This window comes from Hyperoodon ampullatus (assembly GCF_949752795.1).
Source record: "Hyperoodon ampullatus genome assembly, chromosome: 7".
Classification (NCBI taxonomy): Eukaryota; Metazoa; Chordata; class Mammalia; order Artiodactyla; family Ziphiidae; genus Hyperoodon; species Hyperoodon ampullatus.
Window position 1 is genome coordinate 4,677,658 of NC_136920.1, and position 24,248 is coordinate 4,701,905.

The 24,248-nt window shown below is 43.9% G+C and overlaps 1 protein-coding gene across 3 annotated transcripts in view; it reads left to right on the plus strand.

The window, feature by feature from the left end:
- Nucleotides 1-24,248, plus strand: part of KCNQ1 (potassium voltage-gated channel subfamily Q member 1) — a gene marked incomplete at both ends in the record, with an annotated part of 349,658 nt that overhangs the window by 106,892 nt on the left and 218,518 nt on the right. For all 3 annotated transcript variants that reach the window (XM_079709065.1, XM_079709066.1, XM_079709067.1), the window contains 2 exons: nt 340-462; nt 1,401-1,545. In XM_079709065.1, the coding sequence (XP_079565191.1) occupies nt 340-462; nt 1,401-1,545 (268 nt within the window). The remainder of the gene's footprint in view (nt 1-339; nt 463-1,400; nt 1,546-24,248) is intronic.

The following is a 24,248-nucleotide window of genomic DNA, read 5'->3' on the forward strand; positions in this document are numbered from 1 at the left end:
ACCTCTCCCCTGCGGCATCCCCGAGGAGAGGCCGGCGACCAGGACGGAGGGTGGGGCCCCGCGGGGGAACCGGCAGGTGGAGGTGGGCGCAGACGGACTGGGGCTCACAGGCCCCTGTGGTGGCTGAGCCGCGTGCGACCGTCCATGAGGCTTTGGGCTTCAGAAGGGAACAGGCTCTTGGGGGTGGGGGCAGACCCTGAGCCTGGGGAAGGGGCTGGTGGGCAGAAAGCCCCGTGGTCTTGCCAGAAGGGGGCCCAGGCAGGAGTGGCGGGACGCAGCTCCCTGGGAGTCCCCGTCAGTGGCTCTGCGGTGACAACCACTCCCTCCTGCTGGTTTCAGACGGCGTGGCGGTGCTACGCGGCCGAGAACCCCAACTCCTCCACCTGGAAGATCTACGTCCGGAAGCCACCCCGCAGCCATGCTCTGCTCTCCCCCAGCCCCAAGCCCAAGAAGTCTGCCATGGTAACCAGCCCCCGCCTGCCACCAGGATGGGGCACTCACACACGGGTGGGGAGGCCACGCGGCCACAGCTCACGGCCAGGATTTGACTCTGGTGCTTCAGCCTGGCGTGGCCCATGGCACTGTGGGCACTGGGGGTGTACACCCCGTGCTGGGCTCCTGCCATCCCGTTGTCCCCAGGCTCGGGGGCTTGTAGGACTGGCCGCTCCAGGGCCAGGGCTGTGGGAGGTCCCGAGGAAGTACCCCGGGAACAGGATGGGCTGGATTCCGGCCAGCTGCTGGGAGAAGGCTCTTGAGAGGGCCTTGGTGTTGGGCTTTCCATGCTGGGCCTGGTGGGCTGCAGGGGCTGGACGTGGCATCCTGGCTCAGGGAAGAGGGTCTTGTGGTCATAGGATAAGGGAGCTCGGGCAGACTTGAGGCAAGAGTCTCGTGAACAAAGGGTGTGGCCCACCCGACAGAGCTCTCCTTCCTGGCCTGCGCCCACACCATCCTTGGAGAGACGCAGTCTCCCAGGTTCTGGCTGCCTCTGGAGCCTTTGCACCTGCTATTTCCTCTGCCAGAAGGTTCTCCCAGATCCCAGCGTGGCCTGCTCCCTCCAGGTCACCTCCTCAGGGAAGCCTCGGCTGGCCTCCGTCTGTCGGCCCGCCCCGCCTCGCTCTAACTCCCCGCTGGTCACAGCCCTCGTTACCACCTGCCCTGGGGTATTCCTGTGTATTTATCTGTTTGCTAGTTTCCTGTCCTCCTGCCCCCCAGGCTGTGAGCTCCCAGGGCAGCCACTGGGCAGAGACCCTCTGGCAGCATCACACGCTGCAGCCCACTCTGCCTATGTGCGAGAGTGCTGGCCTGGGCCCTGGCAGGTGCCCCAAGGGTGGTCTGGGGCCAGCAGACGGCCTGGCAGAGGACACCCAGGAACTGATCATTTTATTGTCTGGTTTTTTTAGGTAAAGAAAAAAAAGTTCAAACTGGACAAGGACAATGGGGTGAGCCCGGGAGAGAAGATGCTGACGGTCCCCCACATCACTTGCGACCCCATGTCGGAGGAGCGGAGGCCTGAACATTTCTCGGTGGACGGCTATGACAGTTCTGGTGAGAAACTTTTACACAGAGTGAGGAGTGGGGACAGGGCCACGCTCAGCTCTGACCCAGGGCTGCTGGGGCCTCTGGGGTGTCCGGACGCCCCCTTCTCCCCCTAGCACTTGCTCTTGTCCTGTGGACAGCTGGTATTGTCATGTCTGCTCCCGCTGGCCCACTGTCACCCGCGGAAGTTCTCTTCTGTTCTGGGCTTCTGGGAGCCAGGCCCTGCCTCGCTCGTGCTGTGGGGCTGGCGCCCCAGGTCTGGCAGAGGGGAGGTGGCCCGTAGTGCACGTTGTCCCCCATTCCAGGTGGAGTGGGGCTGGGGGTCCTAAGCCAGCACCGTGTGTGCCTGCCGCTCTGCCCTCCTCAACGCTCTGTGCCTTTGTTCTCTGTCACTTCTGTGTCCATCCCTCCCCTCTTGGACCTCTTCCCGGGACCCCCAGAATGTTCCCGCCTCCGCCAGAACGTTTCAGCTTACTGGTGGTTGCAAGGGTGGTGTCACTGTCTCAAGCATGGCAGAGGGTGGTGAGTTCATGTTGTGCCCATGGGTGGCTGGCGCCCCGTCCGCCTGGTGCTGGCTTTGTGGGCGGCCGACCCGTGATGTACCCTCCCGCATCTGGTCACTGCTAGCAGAAGGGCAGAAAGCGTTCTGGAAAGGAGCCACGGCCTCTCCCTGCTCCCAAGGCTGCCTGTGGACGTCCTCTCAGGGAGCTGGGCGTGCAAGACGGAGCCTGGGCGCCCACCCTGCTGGGCGCTGGGCTGCCCGGGGCCTCATCACACACCGTAGGGATTCTGGCCCTGCCGCATCGCCGACGGGCCCCTGGGTCGCGTTGCCTGCCTGCCCGCTGGAGTGGGTACAAAGGACAATTGTGACAACGGCTCCGGATTTGGGGCAGGACCATTGTCGCAATGCAGATGGGGGCTTTCTGCAAATGCTAATGCGCAGGTTGGGCGCGGGGAGGAGTGTCGCTCGCTGGTGGCTGAATACGGAGCAGCCCGAAACGATGCGTCCATTCAGCCTGCTTGGCGTTATTAAGTCCTCAGCGATGTCTGCGGAATGTTAATGAGGCACAAGTGCCGGGGAAGTCGGGCGCCTTTTGTGGAATTGCTCCCGCACGGAGGAGTTGGTTCTCTCCTGCCAACGCGATAAGTCAGCCCAGCCCAGAGCCACCGGATTTCTGGAGCCTGAGCTGTCAGCCTGGGTCCCGTGGGTTACCTGACACTCCTGAATCCTCCTCACCCGGAGGCTCTCAAGAGCCCTGGTGTGGGCGAAGGGGCGCTAATCCCGGGGCCAGATGCCATCACTGGGAAAGGCCTGCAGGCCCGGCTCCCACGCACTGGGGCGCGAACGGCCGTGCTGAATTCCACCGCCACGCCAGTCCCAGGCCTTGAACCTGAACCTCAAGAATGGAGCGTGCTGGACAAAATCATCTCTGTCCCAGCACGCGGTACCTGCCCGCACGCCCGCCTGCCACCCTGCCCACGGCACCTACCAGCCCGGGGCATCCCCTGCCCACGGCAGTGCCCGCCTGCACACCTCTCCCCCACACCTCTCCCCCACCTCAGTGATTTCTCTCTGTGTCTCAGGCTCGCAGCTTCTCTGGGCTCCTGTCCTGCGACCCTTGGGCCCCGTGTCCCAGGCAGAGCTGCTCCCCCTCGTTCGTGGGTTCTAGAGCCTTGTCTGAGCCGCTCTGATTTCCGGGTGGATGCCCGTCTTCAGGGGAGATCTCGTGAGCAGTGACAGGTGGCCGGCGTGGCCCGGGTCCCTCCTGCACGGCGCCCACCCCCCTGCAGGTTCCGGTCATTCGGTTGCTTGCGCCGTCCTGACTCACCAGGGACTGTTAGCACCCCTCGCCATCCAGGGAGGAAGAAAGGCAGAGGGCAGAGTGTGTGGGCCTCTGAGGGATGAGCACCTGGCTTGAGCCAGGCAGGTCCGGGAAGGCTTCTAGGAGGAGGTGACATCAGGGCTGAGTGGAGCTGGCCGGGAGGGTGAGGAAAGGCCAGTGAATGGCAGGAGCATCTTGGACAGAGGTGTTCGGGGGCCAGCCACACCTCTGCATGTCTCTGCCAGGTGACCTGGGCGTGGCACGTGGTATCTGCATTGGGTGGGGTGCTGACCTCACCCACCTCACATAGATGCCTGAGGGGCTTCTTCACCAGTCTGGCAGCCTCGGGCATGAGTCATGTCCCGGAGACAGCAGGCATTGGACGGGGCAAATGGTGGAGGCCATGGAGCAGGAGTGGCCACGGGTCAGCCCTGTGCCCCACGTGGTTCCCTGGGGTGGCACGCACGGGACAGCAGGCAGGACTCGGTCAGGGCCCACAGGTGAGACTCGGTGGCGGGCCAGCCCAGGGCCTGCAGCCATGGTGTCAGGGTGCAGGTAAGGGGAGCCGGGAGCCAGCTAGAGGTGGGACCTGCGACCTCAGGGGCTCCCGGGATGACGGTGGAGCTGCTGGGGGGGCGGGGGTGGGGTGAGGACACCAGGTGAAAAGAGCACTCTCATCACAGAGACTTCAGACAGAGAATTTCAGAGAATGAAGGACCCGAAGCCCACGTGCCCTGCTCTGTGGAGGGACCACATCGGAGGCGTGGAGGCCCTGCCCGCTCTGGGGGTTTGCGGCTCCTGTTCACGTCTGATGGGCTTCACCGGGGGTGGGGGGGTCCGATCCTCTTGCCTTCCGCGTGTGGAGGCCGTGCAAGTCGATTCTGTCCTGACGGCCTGCCCGTCCCATTGGTCAGCAGCTGCTCCTTGCCTCCTGCACCCCCCGCCCCGTGCCGGGGGGCTCTCACCCCATCACCCTCCTGTTTCACGGGCCCTGCTGCCCCATGTTTGGGTTTTGCCTTTGTAAACAGTCCTCTGCGTTAGCTGCTTGTCCTGACGCTGGAGGAGCGTGTTGCCGACAGATCTGCGAGTTTTCTGTCTCTCAGTCTGGATTTAATTTCCTTCCTCCTGAAGCCTGTGCTTTCTTCCGGGATGGTCTGTCCACGGTCTACTCAGTTTCTGCTCATCTGAAATTTTTGTATTTTGCCTTTGCTCTTGGACAATGGTTTAGTTGTGTAGAAGATCACAGGTTGAGATCTGTATTTATTTTAATTAAAAAAATTTGTTTTAATTGAAGTAGAGTTGATTTACAGTGTTTCAGGTGTACAGCAAAGTGATTCAGTGACATATATATATATATTTATTTATTTATTTATTTATTCTTTTTCAGATTCTTTTCCATTATAGGTTATTAGAGGTCTGTATTCTCTCTGAGCAGGCTGGAGATCCACCACCGCCTCCCGGCCGGTGTGCCCTGTCGAGCTAATTGACGGTCCTTTGTAGGTGACCCCTCCTCTCGTCTGGTGACCTTGAATACCTTCTCTTTGACTTTGGTGTTCCATCGTTTCACTGTAGTCAATCAAGCTGGTGGATTATTTGTACTTGTCCTGCCTACAAGGTGTCGTGATTCATGAATGAGCGTTTGTGTCCTGCATCAAGTGGAAAATCAGCCCCACCGTGTCATAGAATAGTACCTCCCCTAAGTGCTCTGACCTCGCCTGGAAACTTCCACTTGCCCCTCCAGGTCCATCCTCCTTGACGTCTCTCATACCCCCCGTCTCTGTCTTCCTGTGCTGCATCCTCAGCAGCTTCTTCGTGGTTTCCTAACTCTTCATGTGTGCCAGCCGGTGAGGTGTTTATTTCAGTTGCCACCCAGTTTTTCATTTCCATACGTCCTCATGTGAGGGTCTCACCTGCTTGATCTTAGTATCTTGTGTCTTCCTCACGTCTGACGACAGAACTTTGGATTTTTTGGCCCCTTGAATGTGCTCATCTCCTCGTACCCATCCTGTCACTCCATCACCTGCGGCTCTTGGAGAGTCTGGTTCTGTTCGCGGTGGACTCTCTGACGCTTGCTTCCTTGTGGGTCTGCCGGCTTAGGCTGTGATTGTCGAGGTTTTGTATCCGTGGGTTCCCGTGGGCTCTGGAGAGGTGATCCCGCGAACCACGCCAGGACACGCGTGGGGTTGGCTTATAGGTGTGGGGTTTTCTAGACAACCCATGTCATGTAAGCACAGAGCCAGTGTCCTGTAAGAGCGAGCCTAAGCACACGCACCACTTACACTCCAGGAACGCAAGCCGAGGCAGGTGAGTCTCCTTTCCCCCCGTTGGCCAATGCGAGGGTTTGGTTGGGTTTTGTCTGGCTTTGTTGCTTGGTTTGCATCACCCTTTGACTCTTGGTTCGGCTTTTCGACGTGGAGTCTCAGCTGCCAGTTCTTCCTTCGTGCTGCTTCCAGGCACGGCCTCGTCCCCTCAGGAGGCAGTAAGGTCCACACTGGGGCTCCTCAGGTGGGCAACCCCTGGAGGCCAGCGGGTCAGAGCTGGGGCGCACCTGCTCCCCTCTGGGCCATGGGGACACCCCCTTCCTTCCCTGTCAGGTGAGCTCAGCGGAGCCTGCAGGAGGTTGGCTCTGTTCCAGAATTTGCAGAGAAAGGCTTTTCATGACATCAGGCCCACTTATTGGCAGAAACGGAAGTCCTCCTCTTGGTGACAGACAGAGCTGTTCCCGGCGAGGAAGGCTGGGAACCCCCACTGGCTGGGGCTGGGCAGTGATGCTTCAGGTTGGAACTTCCCTGGGTGTCCCTCGAATCACCTGGAGAACTTTACTTTTAACACAGGCTCAGAGACCTACCCCTCAAGATTTTGAGTCGCAATGGCTGTAGGGAGGCCCAGGAATGTGTGTCAGTAACAAGCCCCTAGGTTACCTTGAGGCAGGTGGTCCATGGACTGACTGGCGTAGCCCTGAGGACAAGGTTCTCCTTCTGTGACATCCTGGTCTGTGTCCACCTCGGTCTCACCTGGGTCAAAGTTGCCTTGCTCAGGACAAGAATAGGGTCCCAGGCGCCCTCCTGGCATCTGCCCCGCTGTTCTGGTCTTAGGGTGTGACGTTTCCCCTGGCTCTGGCGAGGACTTGTGATCATAACTTCTGGTGACCATCCTGGTCACCACACATCACTCATGCAGCCTCGGGGTCCCAAGAAGGTGGTCCCCGCAAGGTCTTGCAGGCTGGGGCCTGCGACTCCTCCAGTGGGTGTGGGAGTCTGGCGGGGCAGGAGACAAGGTCCGATGAGCTCTGTGGGCATGTTCTGAACTCCCAGACCAGAACCTTCTCACGGGCTCTCCCCCAGGCTGCTCACTCCCGTCCCCTCCGAGCTGCCCCAGGACTTCACTGAGGATGGCCTCTCTGTATCTTCCTCACTGTCTTCCCCCCTCCCATCTGCTCTGGACGGCCAGTGAGCAGGTGAACAAATGTGTCTCCTCATACCGCCCCCCCAGGATTCCCTGTCCCCTCGGGGCTGCCGTCTGGATGCCTCTGGGTCTCGTGGTAGCCTGGCCCTCACTCATCTTCCCAGCTCTGCACCCCCCGTCTGCACCCACAGCCAGGCTTTTCCACCTGGACCCCTTTGCCCGAAGGTCACCCCATCATGGCCCATCTCTTCATGACCAAAAGATGGCCACTCCCAAATTTCAAGAGACTTTTTTTCTGCTTAAAAACATGGCATATGCTCATTATAGAGCCTATGAAACATACACACGAGAATAATGAAGAAAAATAATCCCCTGTTGTCTCACTGCCCAGAGAAGCAACGGTTAGGCTTTTGACAGAAGTCCTTTCTCCTTAGTCTTAAAGAATAGACACACTTGGGTTGGTTCCACCTACACTATCCAGTATTGTTCCTGCTTTTATCACTTGCTGTGATACGAGTGTACAATTGATTTTTTGCTGTGTCCAGTCAAACGTTTATGCCAGTGATTTTGTGCTCCTGGTGTGCTGCCTTAGGGGAGGGGTCTGCAGGCTAATTTGGAAATACAATGGGCAAGGATTCCCTGATGTGTTTCTGATTTTGTGGGAATTGGATCCAGCATTTTACTGTTTTGATTGGTGGTGTTCCTGGCTTTTAAACTCTGTCAAAGACAAAACAAAATCCCAAACTAGAGAATATTTAGAAAAATAATAACAGAAGTACTCCGTATCGGATCCTATAATATATAAAGTATTTAAATGACGGTTGATTCATAAGTTGGTATATCTAAATATGACTTCAAACCCAATAGCCAAAAGGGAAAAAATAATGAATAATATATAAAAGGAGAAAGAAACAAATCCAGGATGAGAGTTGGGGATTTTAATACACCTATCTCAAAAGTTGATAGAACAAGTACAGAGCAAAGCAGTAAGGATATAACTCTGAACAATACTTTCAACCAAGTTGACCTAATGAACACTTATAGAACACTCCTCCCAACAATAGCAGAGAACATACTGTTTCCAAGTGTACACAGAACATTTACCAAGATAGAAGCAGGTTCTGAACCATAAAACAAATCCCAGTACATTTAAAATGATTCAAGTGATATATAAAGTCTGTCCTCTGACCACAATGGAATTAAATTGAAAATCAATAATAAAAAGATCTCGGGAAAATCCTCAAATATTTGGAAGCTAAATAAATGCTTCCAATAGGACAGGGTCAGAGAAGAAATCCAAATGAAAACTAGAAAATATGTTGAACTTAATGAAAATGAAAACACAGCATATCAAAATGTGTAGGCTCTGCTAAGGGAAGCACCCAGGAAGCAGCACAGAGCACCAGCATGTACACTAGAAAAGAACTGGCTCCAGTCGGCCTCAGCTTCTACCATAAGAAACTAGAGAAAGAGTAACAAGCTAAACCCCAAAGTAGTAGAAACAAGAAAATAATAAAGCTCAGAGGGGAAACAAATGAAATGGAACACTCAAAAACAAAAGAAAAAATAATGAAACCAAAAGCTGATTTGTTTTAAGAAGATCAATGCAGTTGATAAACCTTTACCCAGAAATATCAGGAGAAAAAGAGAGAAGACACAAATTATCAGTATCAGAAATGAGCGATATGGCAGTACTGATTCTACAGATATAAAAAGGATCATAAGGGAATATGCTATACAAGTCTTTAAATTCAGCAACTTAGGTGAAATGGGCAAATGTCTTGAAAGATGTAAACTACTCAAGAAATAGATAACCTGAATAGTTCTCTCTTGCTGATAAAATCAAAGTTATAGTTCAAAACATTCCCCGAGACATTCTCCAGGACCACGTGGCTTTACTGGTGAATCCTGCCAAGCATTTAAGAAAGATAAAATCAATTCTAGACAACATTTTCTGGAAAATTGAAAAGGGTGGAATAGTTCCAAGCTCATTATGAGGCCAGCATTGCCCTGATCTGAAAACCAGCCAAAGACATTGTAAGAAAAGAAAGCTATAGTTAAGTATCCCTCATGAACATAGATGCAAAATTTTATTTGCAAAATTTTAGAAAATCAAATCCAATAATATATTAGAAGATTATACATCATGACCAACTGGGGTTCGAGAATGCAGAGTTAGTCTGACATTTTAGAAAATCAGTCAGTTAACCATATTAACAAATGGAAAACCATACCATTTTCTCAATAGATGCAGAAAAAGAATTTGACAAAATCCAACAGCCAAGTATTACGAAAGCAAGTAGAAAATAGAAAGGAGCTTCCTCAACCTGATAAAGCTCTCAACGAAAAAACTACATCTATGGCTTCTTTTTTTAAAAAAATATTTATTTATTTGGTTGTGCTGGGTCTTAGTTGCAGCAGGCAGGCTCCTTAGTTGTGGCATGTGAACTCTTAGTTGCGGCATGTGTGTGGGATCTAGTTCCCTGACCAGGAATCAAACCTGGGCCCCCTGCATTGGGAGCACGGCATCTTAACCACTGTGCCACCAGGGAAGTCCCAGCTATAACTTCTTAATGAAGAAAGACTGACTGCTTTCCCCCTAAGGTCAGGAACACAACAAGAAGGCAAGAGAAAGAAATTTTAGACACCCAGTTTGGAAAAGAAGAAATAAAACTGTTTTTATTTGCAGATGACATAGTTATCTGTGTAGAAAACCTGGTGAATATATAAGATGACTACGAGAACTAATATGTGAATTTAGCAAGGTGGCAGATTCAAGATCAACATGGAAAAATCAATTCCAGTTCTATGTTCTAGCGGGAAATAATCTGAAATTGAAATTTTAAAATACCACGTACAGTAACATGAACAATGTGAAATACTTAGAGACTAATCTGACCAAAGATGTGAGAGCTGTACACTGGAAATTATAAAATATTGCTGAAAGAACTGAGAGAATATCTAAATAAATGGAGGGGTATACCATGTTCATGAATCACAATTCTACACTCAGTAGATGTTTCTACACTCAGTGTAATATCAGTTTCTACACTCAGTATAATATCAGTCAAAATCCCAGCAGGCATTTTGTAGAAATTAACAAACTGATTCTGAAATTCATATGGAAATGCACATGACCCAGAACACCAAAACAGCTTTGAAAATGAACAAAGTTGGAGGACTACACCAACAGTGTGGTAGTAGCATCAAGGTAAGCAAATAGATCAACAGAACAGACTAGAGAGTCCAGAGAGGCCTACACATTTATGGACAACTGATTTTTGATCAAGGTACAAAGGCAATTTGGTAGAGAAAGGGTAGTCTTTTCAACAGACAGCATTGGAACAACTGGATATCCATATGCCAAAAAATGAACTTGGATCTACATCTTGCATCATATATAAAAACTAACTCAAAATTTACCAGAGGCCTAAATTTAAAGCCAACAAATATAGAAGAAAACATAGGAAAAAAATCTTTGTGACTTTCAGTTAAAGATTTCTTAGACATGACACCAAAAGCAAAAGCCATAATTAGAACAAATTAACTGAACTTAACAAAATTACAGGCTTCAAAATTACTTTGAAGGACACTAAGAGAATGAACAGACAAACCAGAGATTGGAAGGAAATATTTTCAAATCATACATCTGATAAAGGACTTGTATCCAAAATATATGAGGGACACTTATGACTGAATAGTAAGACAACAAATAAAAATAGGCAAAAGCTTTGAACAGAGACTTCATCTAAGAAGATATGTGGGCAAGCATATAAAAACATACTCAACATCATTAGTTATTTGGGAAAGGCAAATTAAAACCACAATGTGATACTACTATACATCATTATATTGGCTAAAATTAAGAAGACTGGCCGTACCAAGTGCTGGTAAAGAAAGTAGAACTCTTATACTCTCCTAGTGGGGATGCAAAATGGTGCAGCTGCTTTGGAAAACAGTTTGGCCATTTCCCAAAATGTGAAATATATACCCACCATATTATCCAGACATTCTATTCCTAGGTATTTGTCCAGGAGAAATAAGAGCAGGTGCATATACCGACACTTGTACATGGAATATTCATAGCAGTTTTATGAAAACTGGAAACAACCCAAATGCCCATAACGTTTGGGCAATTTTTTTTAAGTTGTAGAATATCCATACATTGGAGTACTACTCAAAAATGAAAAGTAACAGCCTAAATGAACCTCAGAATAATGACAATGAGTGAAAGAAGCCAGACCAGAAAAGAGCACATACTGTGTTATTCTGTTTATATAAAACTCTAGAAAATCCAGACAAATCTAGAGTGACAAAAAATCAGTTGTTACCTTGGGAGGGGGGTGGGGGGACAGGGACCGTGTTGGGAGGAGGAGTACAGAAGGGCTCAAGGAAACTTTGGGGGGTGATGGATATGTTCAACACATTGTGGCAATGGTTTAATTGTATGTCAGAAGTTACTAAATTGTGGGGAAAAAGTTACTAAATTGTATACATTAAACGTGCATTTTATTATACATCAGTTATGCCTTAATGAAAAAAATACAGAAAATAAAAATATTTTGCATGGCAAAAAATACGAAAAATAATTTTTAAAAATTATATCCTGGGGAAAATAGTTACCACTCATATCATAGACATAGGGCTAATTTCATCAGTATATTAAGAAGCTCTTGTAAATCATGAAGACAAAAGAATAAAAGGTACAAAGACAGTTCTCAGAAAAGATGCTGAGAACCTTGATTATGATACAAGAAATGCAAATTAAAGCCATGAGATTTTTCAACCTATCTGATTATTAAATATCAAAGAGTTTGATAGGTGAATGTACAGGGAAACCCTCCACCTCAGTCACTGATGTTGGAAGATTAAGTTGATACAACTTCTATGGAGACAAATAAGATCATTTCAATGAAATGAAAGTTGCATATGCCCTTCAAACCCTTACAGAAATTTATTCTACACTGACAGTGCACATTTGCAAAATGATCCATTATCAGGATACTGATTTCTGCAATTGTTAAATAGCAAAAGATAGCAAACCACCAACATATCCATCAGTAGAGGTCTGCTTAAAGAAAGTATCATGTATCCATTAAATAGCCAGTAAGACTGTGAAACTGTATTCTCAGTGTTGATGAAAGACATCCCTGATATCTGATCCTAGAAATAACAGGGCCTCAGGTTCAAACGAGCAGGAAATCTGCCATCATGTGTGTGCGAATACAAATGTTCTACAAAAGTGAACTCTGTCTACCTTTCTCTGTGTCCTGGAACGGTTTGAAGAACACTGGAATTATCTTCTCTTTAAAGGTTAAATATTAGAACTAAGTTGTAAAACCATCTGGGCCTGGTACATGTTTTAAAGGAGATCTTTAATCTCCTCTTACTCTGTTTTATGGTAATTTGCTTTAAGTAAATTTACTGCACCTTTTGGGGTAATTTATTCATTGCTATTTAACTCCTCAAGGGTTTCATTTATGTTGCCACTTGGTAGCAACTAATTTTCTCTTTTAGTGATTTTATGTCTTCTGTATCTCTCATCTCTTTCTTTTCCTTGCCTGAGCTTTTATAGTTTTGCTCTTTTTCTTTAATCAAGTTCATGAGAGAGTTATCTGTTTTATTTATTACACTTTTATTATCTTATCAGAAAACCACCTTTTTGCTATTTTTGTTTTCTATTTCACCAATTTGGGCTTTTATGTCTATTAATTCCCTCTTCCTGGTTAACTTTATTAATTTGTAATTTAATTAAGAGTAACAGTACGATTATTTAAAGTCTTTCTTCTAAAAGGCATTTTAAAGGTTATAAATTTTCCTCTGATTGCAGCGTTAGCTATGACACATAGATCTTACTATGAAATATGTTCCTTTTCATTGCTTTATTGGTAGTTTTTATTTTGTGTTTTGATTTACTCTTTAGAGTTCTTTTAAGAAATGTTTTCTTAGTTTTTAAGCAGTATATTTTTTATCACTGGGATTTATTTCCAATTTAACAGGCTTAGAGTGAGAGGATGTGGCCTGTGGAATCTCTACTTTTTTAATGAAGATTTTCTTTGTGTCCAAGTACAAAAATAAAATTATTGCTTTTGTAAATGTTCCATGAACCTAACTTAAGAAGAGATATTTTCTTAAATATATAAGAAATTATATATTTTATTTGTAGGACATGAACTTTTTTGTATACAACAGATAAAATTTATGTAGAGATGGATTATGCATACATACATATATACATGTATACATACATATATACTTATTCACTGCATCATTCAGATATGTTCCAACCTTCTTTATTCTTATTATTTTTTTTAACCCAACACATCTGCCAAATTCTGAAATGGGAAAATTAAATCCTTCCTTTACATGTATGTTTTAAAAAGTCAAGTGGCAAATTTATGGACTGGTTTCGAGCACAGCCCAATAGTCAACCTTCCTGGGGCCAAAGCCCAGCTCTGCCATTTTCTCCTGTGTGACCCTGGGCAAACTACTGCCTTCTCTTTGCCTCAGTTTCTGCATCCATGAAATCAGGATCCTAACAGGGCTGCTCCCAGGATTATTGTGTTGACCGAGTGAGCTAAGATATGCAGGTGCCCACCCAGGGCCTGTATGTAGCCAGCACTCTGGTGTCTCTGGGTTCTGCCCTGACCCTCCCTTACCCTCCCCTGCCAAATAGCCCGCATTCCACCTGGATCCCTGTGCCACAAATCTCAGGGCTGGTCTTTCTTTTAAGCTTTCTCACTTTTATTACTTTATCATACACCTGTAACTCTACACATGTGTATAATGTGTATGTTTTTGTGCTGTCCTTTTTTTTTTCCTCACATTTGCTTGGTTGCCTTACCTCTGCAACTTACGTTAATGATCTAAGATTTATTCTCATGTTTTTCCCAGTGCTCATAATATATGATGAACTCAGTATACATGATACTATAAGGGTTTATCATTGATTTCCAAACATATGGGATCATATCATATAAGACTCCCTCCAAAGACGCTGGAACAATTCGTCCTAAAATGTACATCTCTCCTTCATTCCCCATGCTATGCACATGCCACAGTGCTCTCTGTTGCTGAGAATCCATTTTGCATCAGGTTTTGGCCGATTTTCTAAAAACCTCCCTTGAGCCCGACTTCCCTACGTACAAGTACAGTAGTCCCCCATCATCTGTGGTTTCACTTTCCACAGTTGCAGTTACCTGCGGTCAACCATGGTCCAAAAATATTAAATGGAAATTTCCAGAAGTAAACAATCCATAAGTTTTAAATTGTGTGCCAATCTGAGTAGCGTGATGAAATCTTATGCGGCCCTGTTCTGCCCCCCCAGGATATGAATCGCCCCTTTGTCCAGTGCATTCCACCCTTTAGTGACTTAGGAGCTGTCTTGGTTATCAGATCGACTGTCCGTGTATTGCAGTGATGGTGTTCACGTGACCCTTGTTTTACATAATAATGGCCCCCAAAAGCATGAGGAGTGACTCTGGCTATTTAGATATGACGAAGAGGGGCTGTAAAGTGCTTCCTTTAAGTGAAAAGGTGAAAGTTCTCAGCTTTTTAAGGAAAGAAAAAAATAGTTGTATGCTGAGACTGCTGAGATCTATGGTACGAATGAATCTTCTATCTGTGAAAGAGTGAAGGAGAAAGAATTTCGTGCTAGTCTTGCAGTCACAAGTCAAACTGCAAAAGTTACGGCCATAGTGCATGATCCTTGCTTAACATGGGAAAGGCATTACATTTGTACAATAAAATATTTTGAGAGAGACCACATTCACATAACTGTTACTACAGTATGTTGTTATAATTGTTCTATGTTATTGCTAATCTCTTACTGTGGCTAATTTATAAATTAAACTTTATCTAAATTACGATATAATTTAAATATAAATATAAAACTTTAGTATGGAGGTTCCTTAAAAGACTAAAAACAGAGTTACCATATGCTCTAGCAGTCCCACTCTGGACATATATCTGGAAAAGATGAAAACTCTAATTCAGAAGGATGCATTGCACCCCAATGTTCATAGCAGCACTATTTACAATAGCCAAGATGTGGAAGCAACCTAGATGTCCAACAACATATGAATGGATAAAGAAGATGGGGTATATATACACAGTGGATTATTACTGAGACATAAAAAAGAAGGAAATAATGCCATTTGCAGCAACATGGATGGACCCAGAGATTATCATACTAAGTGAAGTAAGTCAGAGAAAGACAAATACTATATGATATCAGTTATATGTGGAATCTAAAAAAATAATACAAATGAACTTATTTACAAAATAGAAACAGACTCACAGACATAGAGAACAAACATGGTTACCAAAGGGGAAAGGGGTAGGAGGGATAAATTAGGAGTATAGGATTAACAGATACACACCACTATATATAAAATAGATAAACAAGGATTTACTGTATAGCACAGGGAACTATATTCATTATCTTACAGTAACCTATAATGGAAAAGAATCGGAAAAAGAAAACAAATAACTATATATAACTGGATCACTTTGCTGTACACCTGAAACTACACAATATTGTAAATCAACTATAGTTTTATATATATAACTATTGTAAATCAACTATAGTTTTATATATATATATATATATATAAACTTTAGGTATGTGTGTATGAGATAAAACATACACGGGGCTTGATATAATCCACGGTTTCAAGCATGCACTCGGGGTCTTGGAAGATATCCCCCATGGATAATGGAGGGCTACTGCACCTTTCTTTCTATGATAATGTCCAGGATGTATTAGTTTGCTATGGCTGCCATAACAAAATACTACAGACTGGGTGGCTGAAGCCACAGAAATATGAAAGTCCTGGAGGCTGGACGCTTGAGATCAAGGTGTCAGCAGGGTTGATTTCTCTTGGGGACTCTCTCCTTGGCTTGGAGATGGCTGCCTTCTCACCGTGTCCTCACGTTGTCTTTCCTCTGTGTGTGTATCTCTGGCGTCTGTATGTCCTAATTTCTTATAAGGACACCAGCCTCATTTAACTTAATCACCTCTTGAAAGGGCTTGTCTCCAAATACAGTCACATTCTGAAGTACTGATGTTTAGAGCTTCAACATATGAAATCTGGGGGCCACGACTTAGCCCGTAACACAGGTATTAGGTGCATTATTCGTTTCAGTGGGTGCTGCCAGGTTGCCTTCCTCAAGGGCACTCTGTCAGCCACCATTGGCAGAACGATTTTCCATCCTGTCAGCCGAGTAGGGCAGGGTTTCTCCGCTGTGACACTGTTGAGGTTTGGGGCCAGATCATTCTTTGTTGAGGGGGCTAACGTTGTACGATGTTTTGTAGCAACCCTGGATTATGACAACCAAAATGTCCAGATGTTGCTAAATGTCCCCTGGGGGGCAAAGTCACACCCAGTAGAGAACCACTGTGAATGCCTCAGGGTTTGGGGGCTTTTTTTCAGCTGTTTATTTGGAAGTAATTTTTAATTACAGAAAAATTGTAAGAGTAAGAATGAGCTAGAAAACACAGACCCTCCACTAAGATTTGATTCACTGATTGTTAACATTTTGCCCCATTTATTTGATCATTTGTACCCCCTTTCTATATGTATATTCGCGTAACACTTTTTTCTGAACCATTTGAGAGTAAGTTGCATACTCTACACCCGTCTGCCCCTAAACATTTTGTTGCGTATTTCTTGAAAAATAAAGATGCCCCCTTTTAAAGCTCTAGCATGGTTATCAAACTCTGCAATTAAACGTTGATGCAGTCCTTTACCCAGTCTACATCGGTTTCCCAGCTTTGCCAGTTGACATGACAATATCCTTTGTAGCATTTTTTCCCTCCAAGGCAGGATCCATCCCGGGGTCGGTATTGCCTTTAGTTGTCATGTCTCTTTGGCCTCCTTTAACGTGGAACATTTCCAGTTTCTGTCTTTTATGACATGGACATTTTTGAAGGGTACAGCCCCGCTACCTTGGGTGGGGGGCAGGCACCTCTGATGTCTCCTCGTAGTCAGATTCAGGTTGCGCATTCCCAATGCGCACACTTCGAACGTGATGTGGTGTCCTCCTGGGGGTGTCCCGTCCCCAAGGCACACGATGGCATCTGCCCCTAACTTTAATCACCCACTGGAAACATTGTCCAGTTGTTTTGCTAAACAGTTACACTCTTTTGCCTTGGAACCAATAAACAATCTGGGGGACATACTTTGAGGCTATGCAAATAATCTGGCTCCTTATCAAAAAATGCCTCCCAGATTTAGAGGCTTTCCTGAACCAGACTTTATTATGGTGGTTGCAAAATGCTGATTTGCCAACCCCACTGCCCCTTCCACAGAAGTACTGAAAAAAAAAAAAATACTGTCTCACCAGAATGGTATTCCAAGAGAAAATATCTCAACATTCTCCTGTAAGAAGGAACCTCTCTTCTCTTCCACTTATTTATTTCTATTGATTGATTGTCTATATGCATGGGCTTATGGGTTTTTTATTATAATTCTTTACTGTCCTTATTTTGATATTCAAATTGTCCCAGATTTGGCCAGTGGAAGACCCTTCAAGCTGGCATCTGTGTCCGTCTGACATGTGTTTTGTTGTTGTTTGTTTGCTTTTAGCAGTTCTTTATGTTCTGGTATAACAAGATTCGGGCTCTGCCCCAGCCCTAGAATCAGCCAGTTTTCCCAGGAGCCTTGGTTCCTTTTAATGGAGAATGAAATCACTAGACACCAAAATCTGGGCATTGTGTATGCTTACTGCTGTTAGGTATCTTTTCTTCTAGGCCCTTTCTGTGCACAGAGTTAAGGAAATGTATGCATATACACGCACATGTAAATATGCGTTGTCCTTACATACGTAGACATGGACACAGAGACATGCACACACAGAAGCATTTGCACACTTTAGAAATCTTGGGTCCATACCAGTGTCTCTAATTCTCCTCCGTCCGTACTGGCTTACTCCTTATTTGCAAGCCCCTTGTCCACAGTGAGATGCCTGGTTCCCAGCCACATCAACACACAGACTCATTGCTCAGCCTACAGCGCATCTAAAATACTTTCTTAATTGCTTGGTCCTCATCACTACAAAATCAAACCTACTGAAAAGCGTCCATGATCTGTTTGTAACTCTCTACATCACCCCGCTCAAGACTCAGGGTACATAGTCAAATACTATAGTTTCAAACACCTTGGATTAGTGATTTCTCCTCTCCCTCCTCCTCTGTCTTTTCAATGTGGTTATGTTACTCATTTGAAAATTAGTTGGGTATACATTTCTCTTTTTTTTAAACTTGTTTTTAAAAACACTTTATTAAGGAATAATTTACATACCATAAAATTTACCCATTTTCAGTGTAATTTTAGTAATTTACTGACTTGTACCATCAATCTCTGCAGTCTAGGGTTAGAACGTCTCCCACCCCGCCGTTAAGATCCATCATGCCCATTTATAGTTCATTCGTCTTCCCGCTCCCAGCAACCACAAATGTACTTCCTAGTGGTCTCTGTAGATTTGCCTACTCTGGACAATTCATATATATGGAATCATATAAAATGTAATCTTTTCTCTTCTGGCTTCTTCAAGCATATTTTTGGGGTTCATCCAAATCACAGCACATTAAAGGATTTCATTCCTTTTTATTGCTAAAAAGTATTCCCTTGTATGCGTAGAACACATTTTGTTTATCCATTCACCAGCGGAGGGATGTTTGTGTTATTTCCACCTTTGGGGTATTATATTGATAAATAATGTGGCCATGAATGTTCATGTGCAAGTCTTCGTGTGGACATGTGCTTTCGTTTGTCATGGACGGATACCTAGAAGTAGAATTGCTGAGTCAAATGGTAACTGTATGTTTAAGTTTTTGAAGAATTGCCAAACTGTTTTCCAAATTGGATGTACCATTTTCCATTCCCTCCAGCAAGCTGTGAGAGTTCCTCTTCCTCCACCTCCCTACCAATATTTGGTATTGTCCATCTCCTTTACTATAGCCATCCTCTCAGGGGTGAAGTGTTCTCTCATTGTGGGTTTTGATTTGCATTTCCCTAATGACTGATGATGCTGAGAATTTTTTCATGTGCTTATTGGCCAGTGATATATATCTTCTTTGATGAAATGTTTATTCAGATCTTTTGCCCATTAATAAAGTTAAACTTTGTAGTTTTAGACATTCACATGCAATCATAAGAAACAATACAGAGAGATCCCATGTGCCCTGTACACCGTTTCCCCCAGTGGTAACATCTTCTAAAACGGTTGGCCCTTAAATAACACAGGTTTGAACCACACAGGTCCACTTATATATGGATATTTTTTCAATAAATATATGCTACTGTACTACACTCTCCATAGTTCATTAATCCACAGATGCAGAACTGCAGATTGGAGACCCAACTCCAAAGTTGTAAGTGGACTTTTGACTGCCCAGCAGGTCGACGTCCCTAACCCCTCCATAGTTCAAGGGTCACAATCAGCACATTGACAATGAGACAGTCAAGATACAGAACATTTCTATCTCCACAAGGATCCCTGGTGGTGGCCCCTTTATAGCCACACCCACTTCCCTCCCACTCCCATCCCTCTTTAATCCCTTGAAATCACTAATTTGTTCTCCAGTTCTACAATTTTGTAATTTCAAGGATGTTATGTAAGTGGAATCACACAGCATGTGACATTTGGGGTTGGCTCTCTTGCCTTACATGCTTCTCTTAAGGTTCAAGTTGTTTCGTGTATCAATAGGTCACTTATTTTTTATTGCTGAGTAGAATCCCATGGTGTTGATGGACCGCAGTTGTTTAGCCGGCTGCCCGTTGAAGGACGTATGAGTCATTTGCAGTTTGGGACTGTGACAGATCGTGATGGGCTGAGTCATGGCCCCTGAAGTATCCGAGTGCTAGTTCCTAGAAGCTGTGACTGTCATCTTAGCTGGCAAAGGAGGCTCTGCAGATGTGCTTAAATTCAGCATCTTGAGATGGAGAGGTGATGATCCTGCCTTATCCAGGTGGGCCCAGTGTCATCACAAGCATCCTTCCATATGAGGAGGCAGAGGGGGATGTGACTATAGAAGAGAAAGGTGATATGATGTTGGAAGCAGGGGAGAAGATGCAGTGTGGTGTGAGGACAGGGTTATGAGCTAAGGGATGCACTTGGCTCCCAGAAGAAAAGGCATGGTAACGGATGCTCCCCAAGGGGCTCCGCAAGGAGTCAACCCTGCCAGGGATTTTTTTTTTTTTTTTTTTTTTGCAGTACGCGGGCCTCTCACTGTTGTGGCCTCTCCCGTTGCAGAGCACAGGCTCCAGACGCGCAGGCTCAGTGGCCATGGCTCACGGGCCCAGTCGCTCCGCGGCATGTGGGATCTTCCCGGACCGGGGCATGAACCCGTGTCCCCTGCATCGGCAGGTGGACTCTCAACCACTGCGCCACCAGGGAAGCCCTGCCAGGAATCTTTTAGTCCCATAAGATTAATGTCAGACTTCTGGCCTCGAGAACTGTCAAAGAGTAAATCTGTATTGCTTTAAGCCACTGTTTGTGGTAATATATTGCAGCGGCAATAGGAGACTGATACACAGGTAAAGCTGGTGTAAACACCCATGTGCAGGTTCTTGTGTGGACATAAGTTTTCATTTCTCTGGGACAAAAGCCCAAGAGTGTATTTGCTGAGTTGCATGTTTAGTTTTTTGTTTGTTTGTTTTTTGAAAAACTGCAAAACTTTTCTCAAGTGGCCGTTCCCATTTTATGTTCCCTGCAGCAATGTATGAGCAATGCAGTTTCTCTGTGTCCTTGTCAGCCTCTGGTGTTGACATGATTTTTCATCTGACCTATTCTCATAGGTGTGTGGCACTGTCTTGTTGTGGTTTTAATTTGCATTTTCCCAATGGCTAGTGATACTGAAAATCCTTTCATGTGCTTATTTGCCATTTGTATATACTATTCAGTGAAATATTTGTTCCTATCATTTGCCCATTTTCCAACTGGATTAGTTTTAAACATGGAGTCTTGAGAAGTCTTTATATATTCCAGATACTAGTCCAAAGTCAGATTTGTGGTTTGCAAATATTTTTGCCCAATCTGTAGCTTTCCTTTTCATCCTTTTAACAGATTCCTTTTAATTTTGATGAAGTCCAGTTTATCCTTGTAATGGATTGCACCTTTGATGTTAGGTCTAAGAACTCTTTGCCTAACTGTAGACCCTGAATATTTTCTCCAACAGTGTTTTTAGCAACAGCTGTATTAATATATAATTCATGTACCATACAATTCATCCCTTTTAAAGTGTACAGGTCAACGGTTATAAGTATATTCCCAGGGTTGTGCAACCATCACCACAATCTGTTTTGGGACAGTTTCATTACCCCCAAAAGAAACCCAGTACCCTTCAAATATCACCTCCCAACCCCTCATTCCATCTGCTTAAGTCCTAGGCAACAACTAATCTACTTTCTGTCTCAATGGATTTGCCTATTCTGGACATTTCATAAAAATGAAATCATATAGTACGTGGTCCTCTGTGACTGGCTTCTTTCCCTTAGCATAATGTTTTCAATTCATCCATGTTATAGTATGGAAAAGTACTTCATTTCTTTTTATAGCTGAATAATAGTCCATTGTATGGATATACCACATTTTATTTATCCATTCATCAGTTAATAGTCATTTAGGTTGCTTCCACCTCTTGACTCTTGGGAATAATGCTGCTATGAATGTCTGTGTACATCTATTTGGGTGGACATATGATTTCGTTTCTCTTGGGTACATATGTGGGAGAGGAATGCTGAGTCAAATTAGTGCTATGTTTAATGTTTTTTTTTTTAGAAACCAACAGTTTTCCAAAGTGAGTGTGCCATTTTACATACCAGCAATGTATGAACACTGTACAATTTCTCCATATCCTCGCCTTGTTATTATCTTTTAAAATTTACTATTATAGCCATCTTAGTATGTGTTAAATGGAATCTCATTGTGATTTTGACTAGCATTTGCCTGTGACTAACGTGACCATTTGTGTATCTCTTTTTGAAGAAATGTCTATTCTTCACCCATTTTTAAAAATTGGGATCTTTGTTTTTTGGTTTTGAAATGTAAGAATTCCTCATATATTCTAGCCACAAGTCCATTATCAGATTTATGATTTGCAAATATTTTCTCCCATCTGTGGATTGTCTTTTCACTTTCTTTATATCTTTTGAAGCACAAAAGCTTTTAATTTTGATAAAGTCCAGTATACCTATTTTTTTCTTTTGTTGCCTCTGCTTTTGGTGTTATAGCTTAGAAAGCGTTGCCGAACCAAGGTCATGAAGACTTACTTTTACGTTTTCTTCTAAGAGATTTATATAGCTTTATCTGTTATATTTAGGTCTTTGACACATTTTGAGTTAATTTTTGTATATGGTATGAGGCAATGGTCCAACTTTATTTTTTTCATGGTGTTACAGCACCATTTGTTCAGAAGACTATTCTTTCTCCACTGAATGACCTTGGCATCCTAGTCAAAAATCAATTGACCACAGATACAAAGCTTTATTTTTTTAAACTCTCATACAGTACCATTCATCTGTGTCTTACTTTATGCCAATAACTACACTGTCTCGAACACTCTGTAGTAAGTTTTGAAACTGGGAAGTGTGGATCCACCAACTTCATTCTTTTTCAAGATTGTTTTGGCTATTCTGGGTCATTTGAATTTCCATATGAATTTTAGAATCCACTTGTCAATTTCTGTAAGGAAGCCAGCTGGGATTCTGGTAAGGATTGTGTTCAAACTGCAGATCAATTGGGGAGTACCCCCATCTTAACAATATTGTCTTCTAATCCATGAACATGGAATGCCTTTTGTTTATTTAGATACTTTCTTTCAATGAGGTTTTATAGTTTTCAGAGTATATATTTTGCACTTCTTAAATTTATTCCTGAATTTTTTCTTTCTATATTGTGGTAAAAAATTATACATACAAAATAAAATGTACCATTTTAACCATTTTTAAGTGTACATGTCTGTGGCATTAAGTACATTCACATTGTTATGCTTTATTCTTTTTTGATGTCATGTTTTCTTAATTTCATTTTCTGTTTTATTGAAAGTGTGCAGAAATATAATTGATACTGATCTTGCAACCTTGCTAAACTCATTTATTAGTTACAATCATTTTTTAGTGGATTCCTTGAGATTTTCTATATATAAAATCATGTCATCTGTGAATAGAGATAGTTTTACTTCTTTCTTTCCTAACTGGATGCCTTTTATTTCTTTTTTTGCCTAATTGTCATGGATGGAACCTCCAATACAATGCTGAGTAGAAGTGGTGAGAGCAGATATCTTTGTCTTATTCTTGATCTTAAAAAGAAAGCATTTTGTCTTTCACCATTAAGTATGAAGTTAGCTATGGTTTTTAAATAGATGCCTTTTATGAGGCTGAGGAAGTTCCTTTCTATTTCTAGTATATTGAATGCTTTTTTTTTTCCATCATGTAAGTGTGTTGAATTTTATCAGATGCTTTTTTCTGTGTCTTTTCTTTCTTTGATAATCGTGTAGTTTTTGTCCTTTATTTTATTGATATGGTGCATTAGATTTTCAGTTGTTAATCCAACCTTACATTCCTGGAATAAATCCCACTTGGTCATAGTGTATAATCCTTTTTATCTATTGCTGTATTTTATTTGCTAGTATTCTGTTGAGCATCTTGCACCTATTTTCATAAGAGTTATTGGTCTGTAGTTCTCTCCTCATGTTATATCTTTGTCTGGTTTGGGTAGCAGGGTGATACTGGTCTCAAGAATGTGTTGGGAACTGATTCCTCCTCTTCTATGTTTGTTTTTGGTGGGGGAAGAGTTTGTAAAGAATTCGTATTAATTCTTTAAATTTTTGGTGGAGTATACCAGTGAAGCCATCTGGGCCTGCTGGGCTTTTCTTTGTGTGTAGGATTTTGATTACTAATTAAATTTCTTTATTTGTTATAGGTCTATTCAAATTTTCTACTTATAATTAGTAGTTTTTTACTTTCTAGGAATATGTCCATTTTATCTAAGTTGTGTAATTTATTGACACAAAATTGTTCAGAGCATTTATTATAATCCTTATTATTTCTGTATGGTTAGCTGTAAAGTTCTTTCATTCCTGATTTTAGTAATTTGAGTCTTCTTCTGTCATCAGTCTAGCAAAAGGTTTGTCAGTTTTGTTCATCTTCTCAAATAGCCAACTTTTGGTTTTGTTGACTTTATTATTTTTCTATCCTCTGCTTCATTAACTACCACTCTGATATTTAGTATTTCATTTCTTCTGCTTGTTTTAGGTTTAGTTTTTTCTTCTTTTTTCTTCCAGCCTCCTAAAGTGGAAAGTTAAGTTATTGATTTGAGGTCTATTGTCTTTTTTAATGTGGGCATTTACAGCCATAAAAGCCTCTTTTATCACTGCTTTAACCATATCCCATAAATTCTGGTACATTGTGCCTTCATTTTCATTCCTCTCAAAGTATTTTCTAATTTTCCTTGTGAATCCTTACTTGATTCATGGTTATT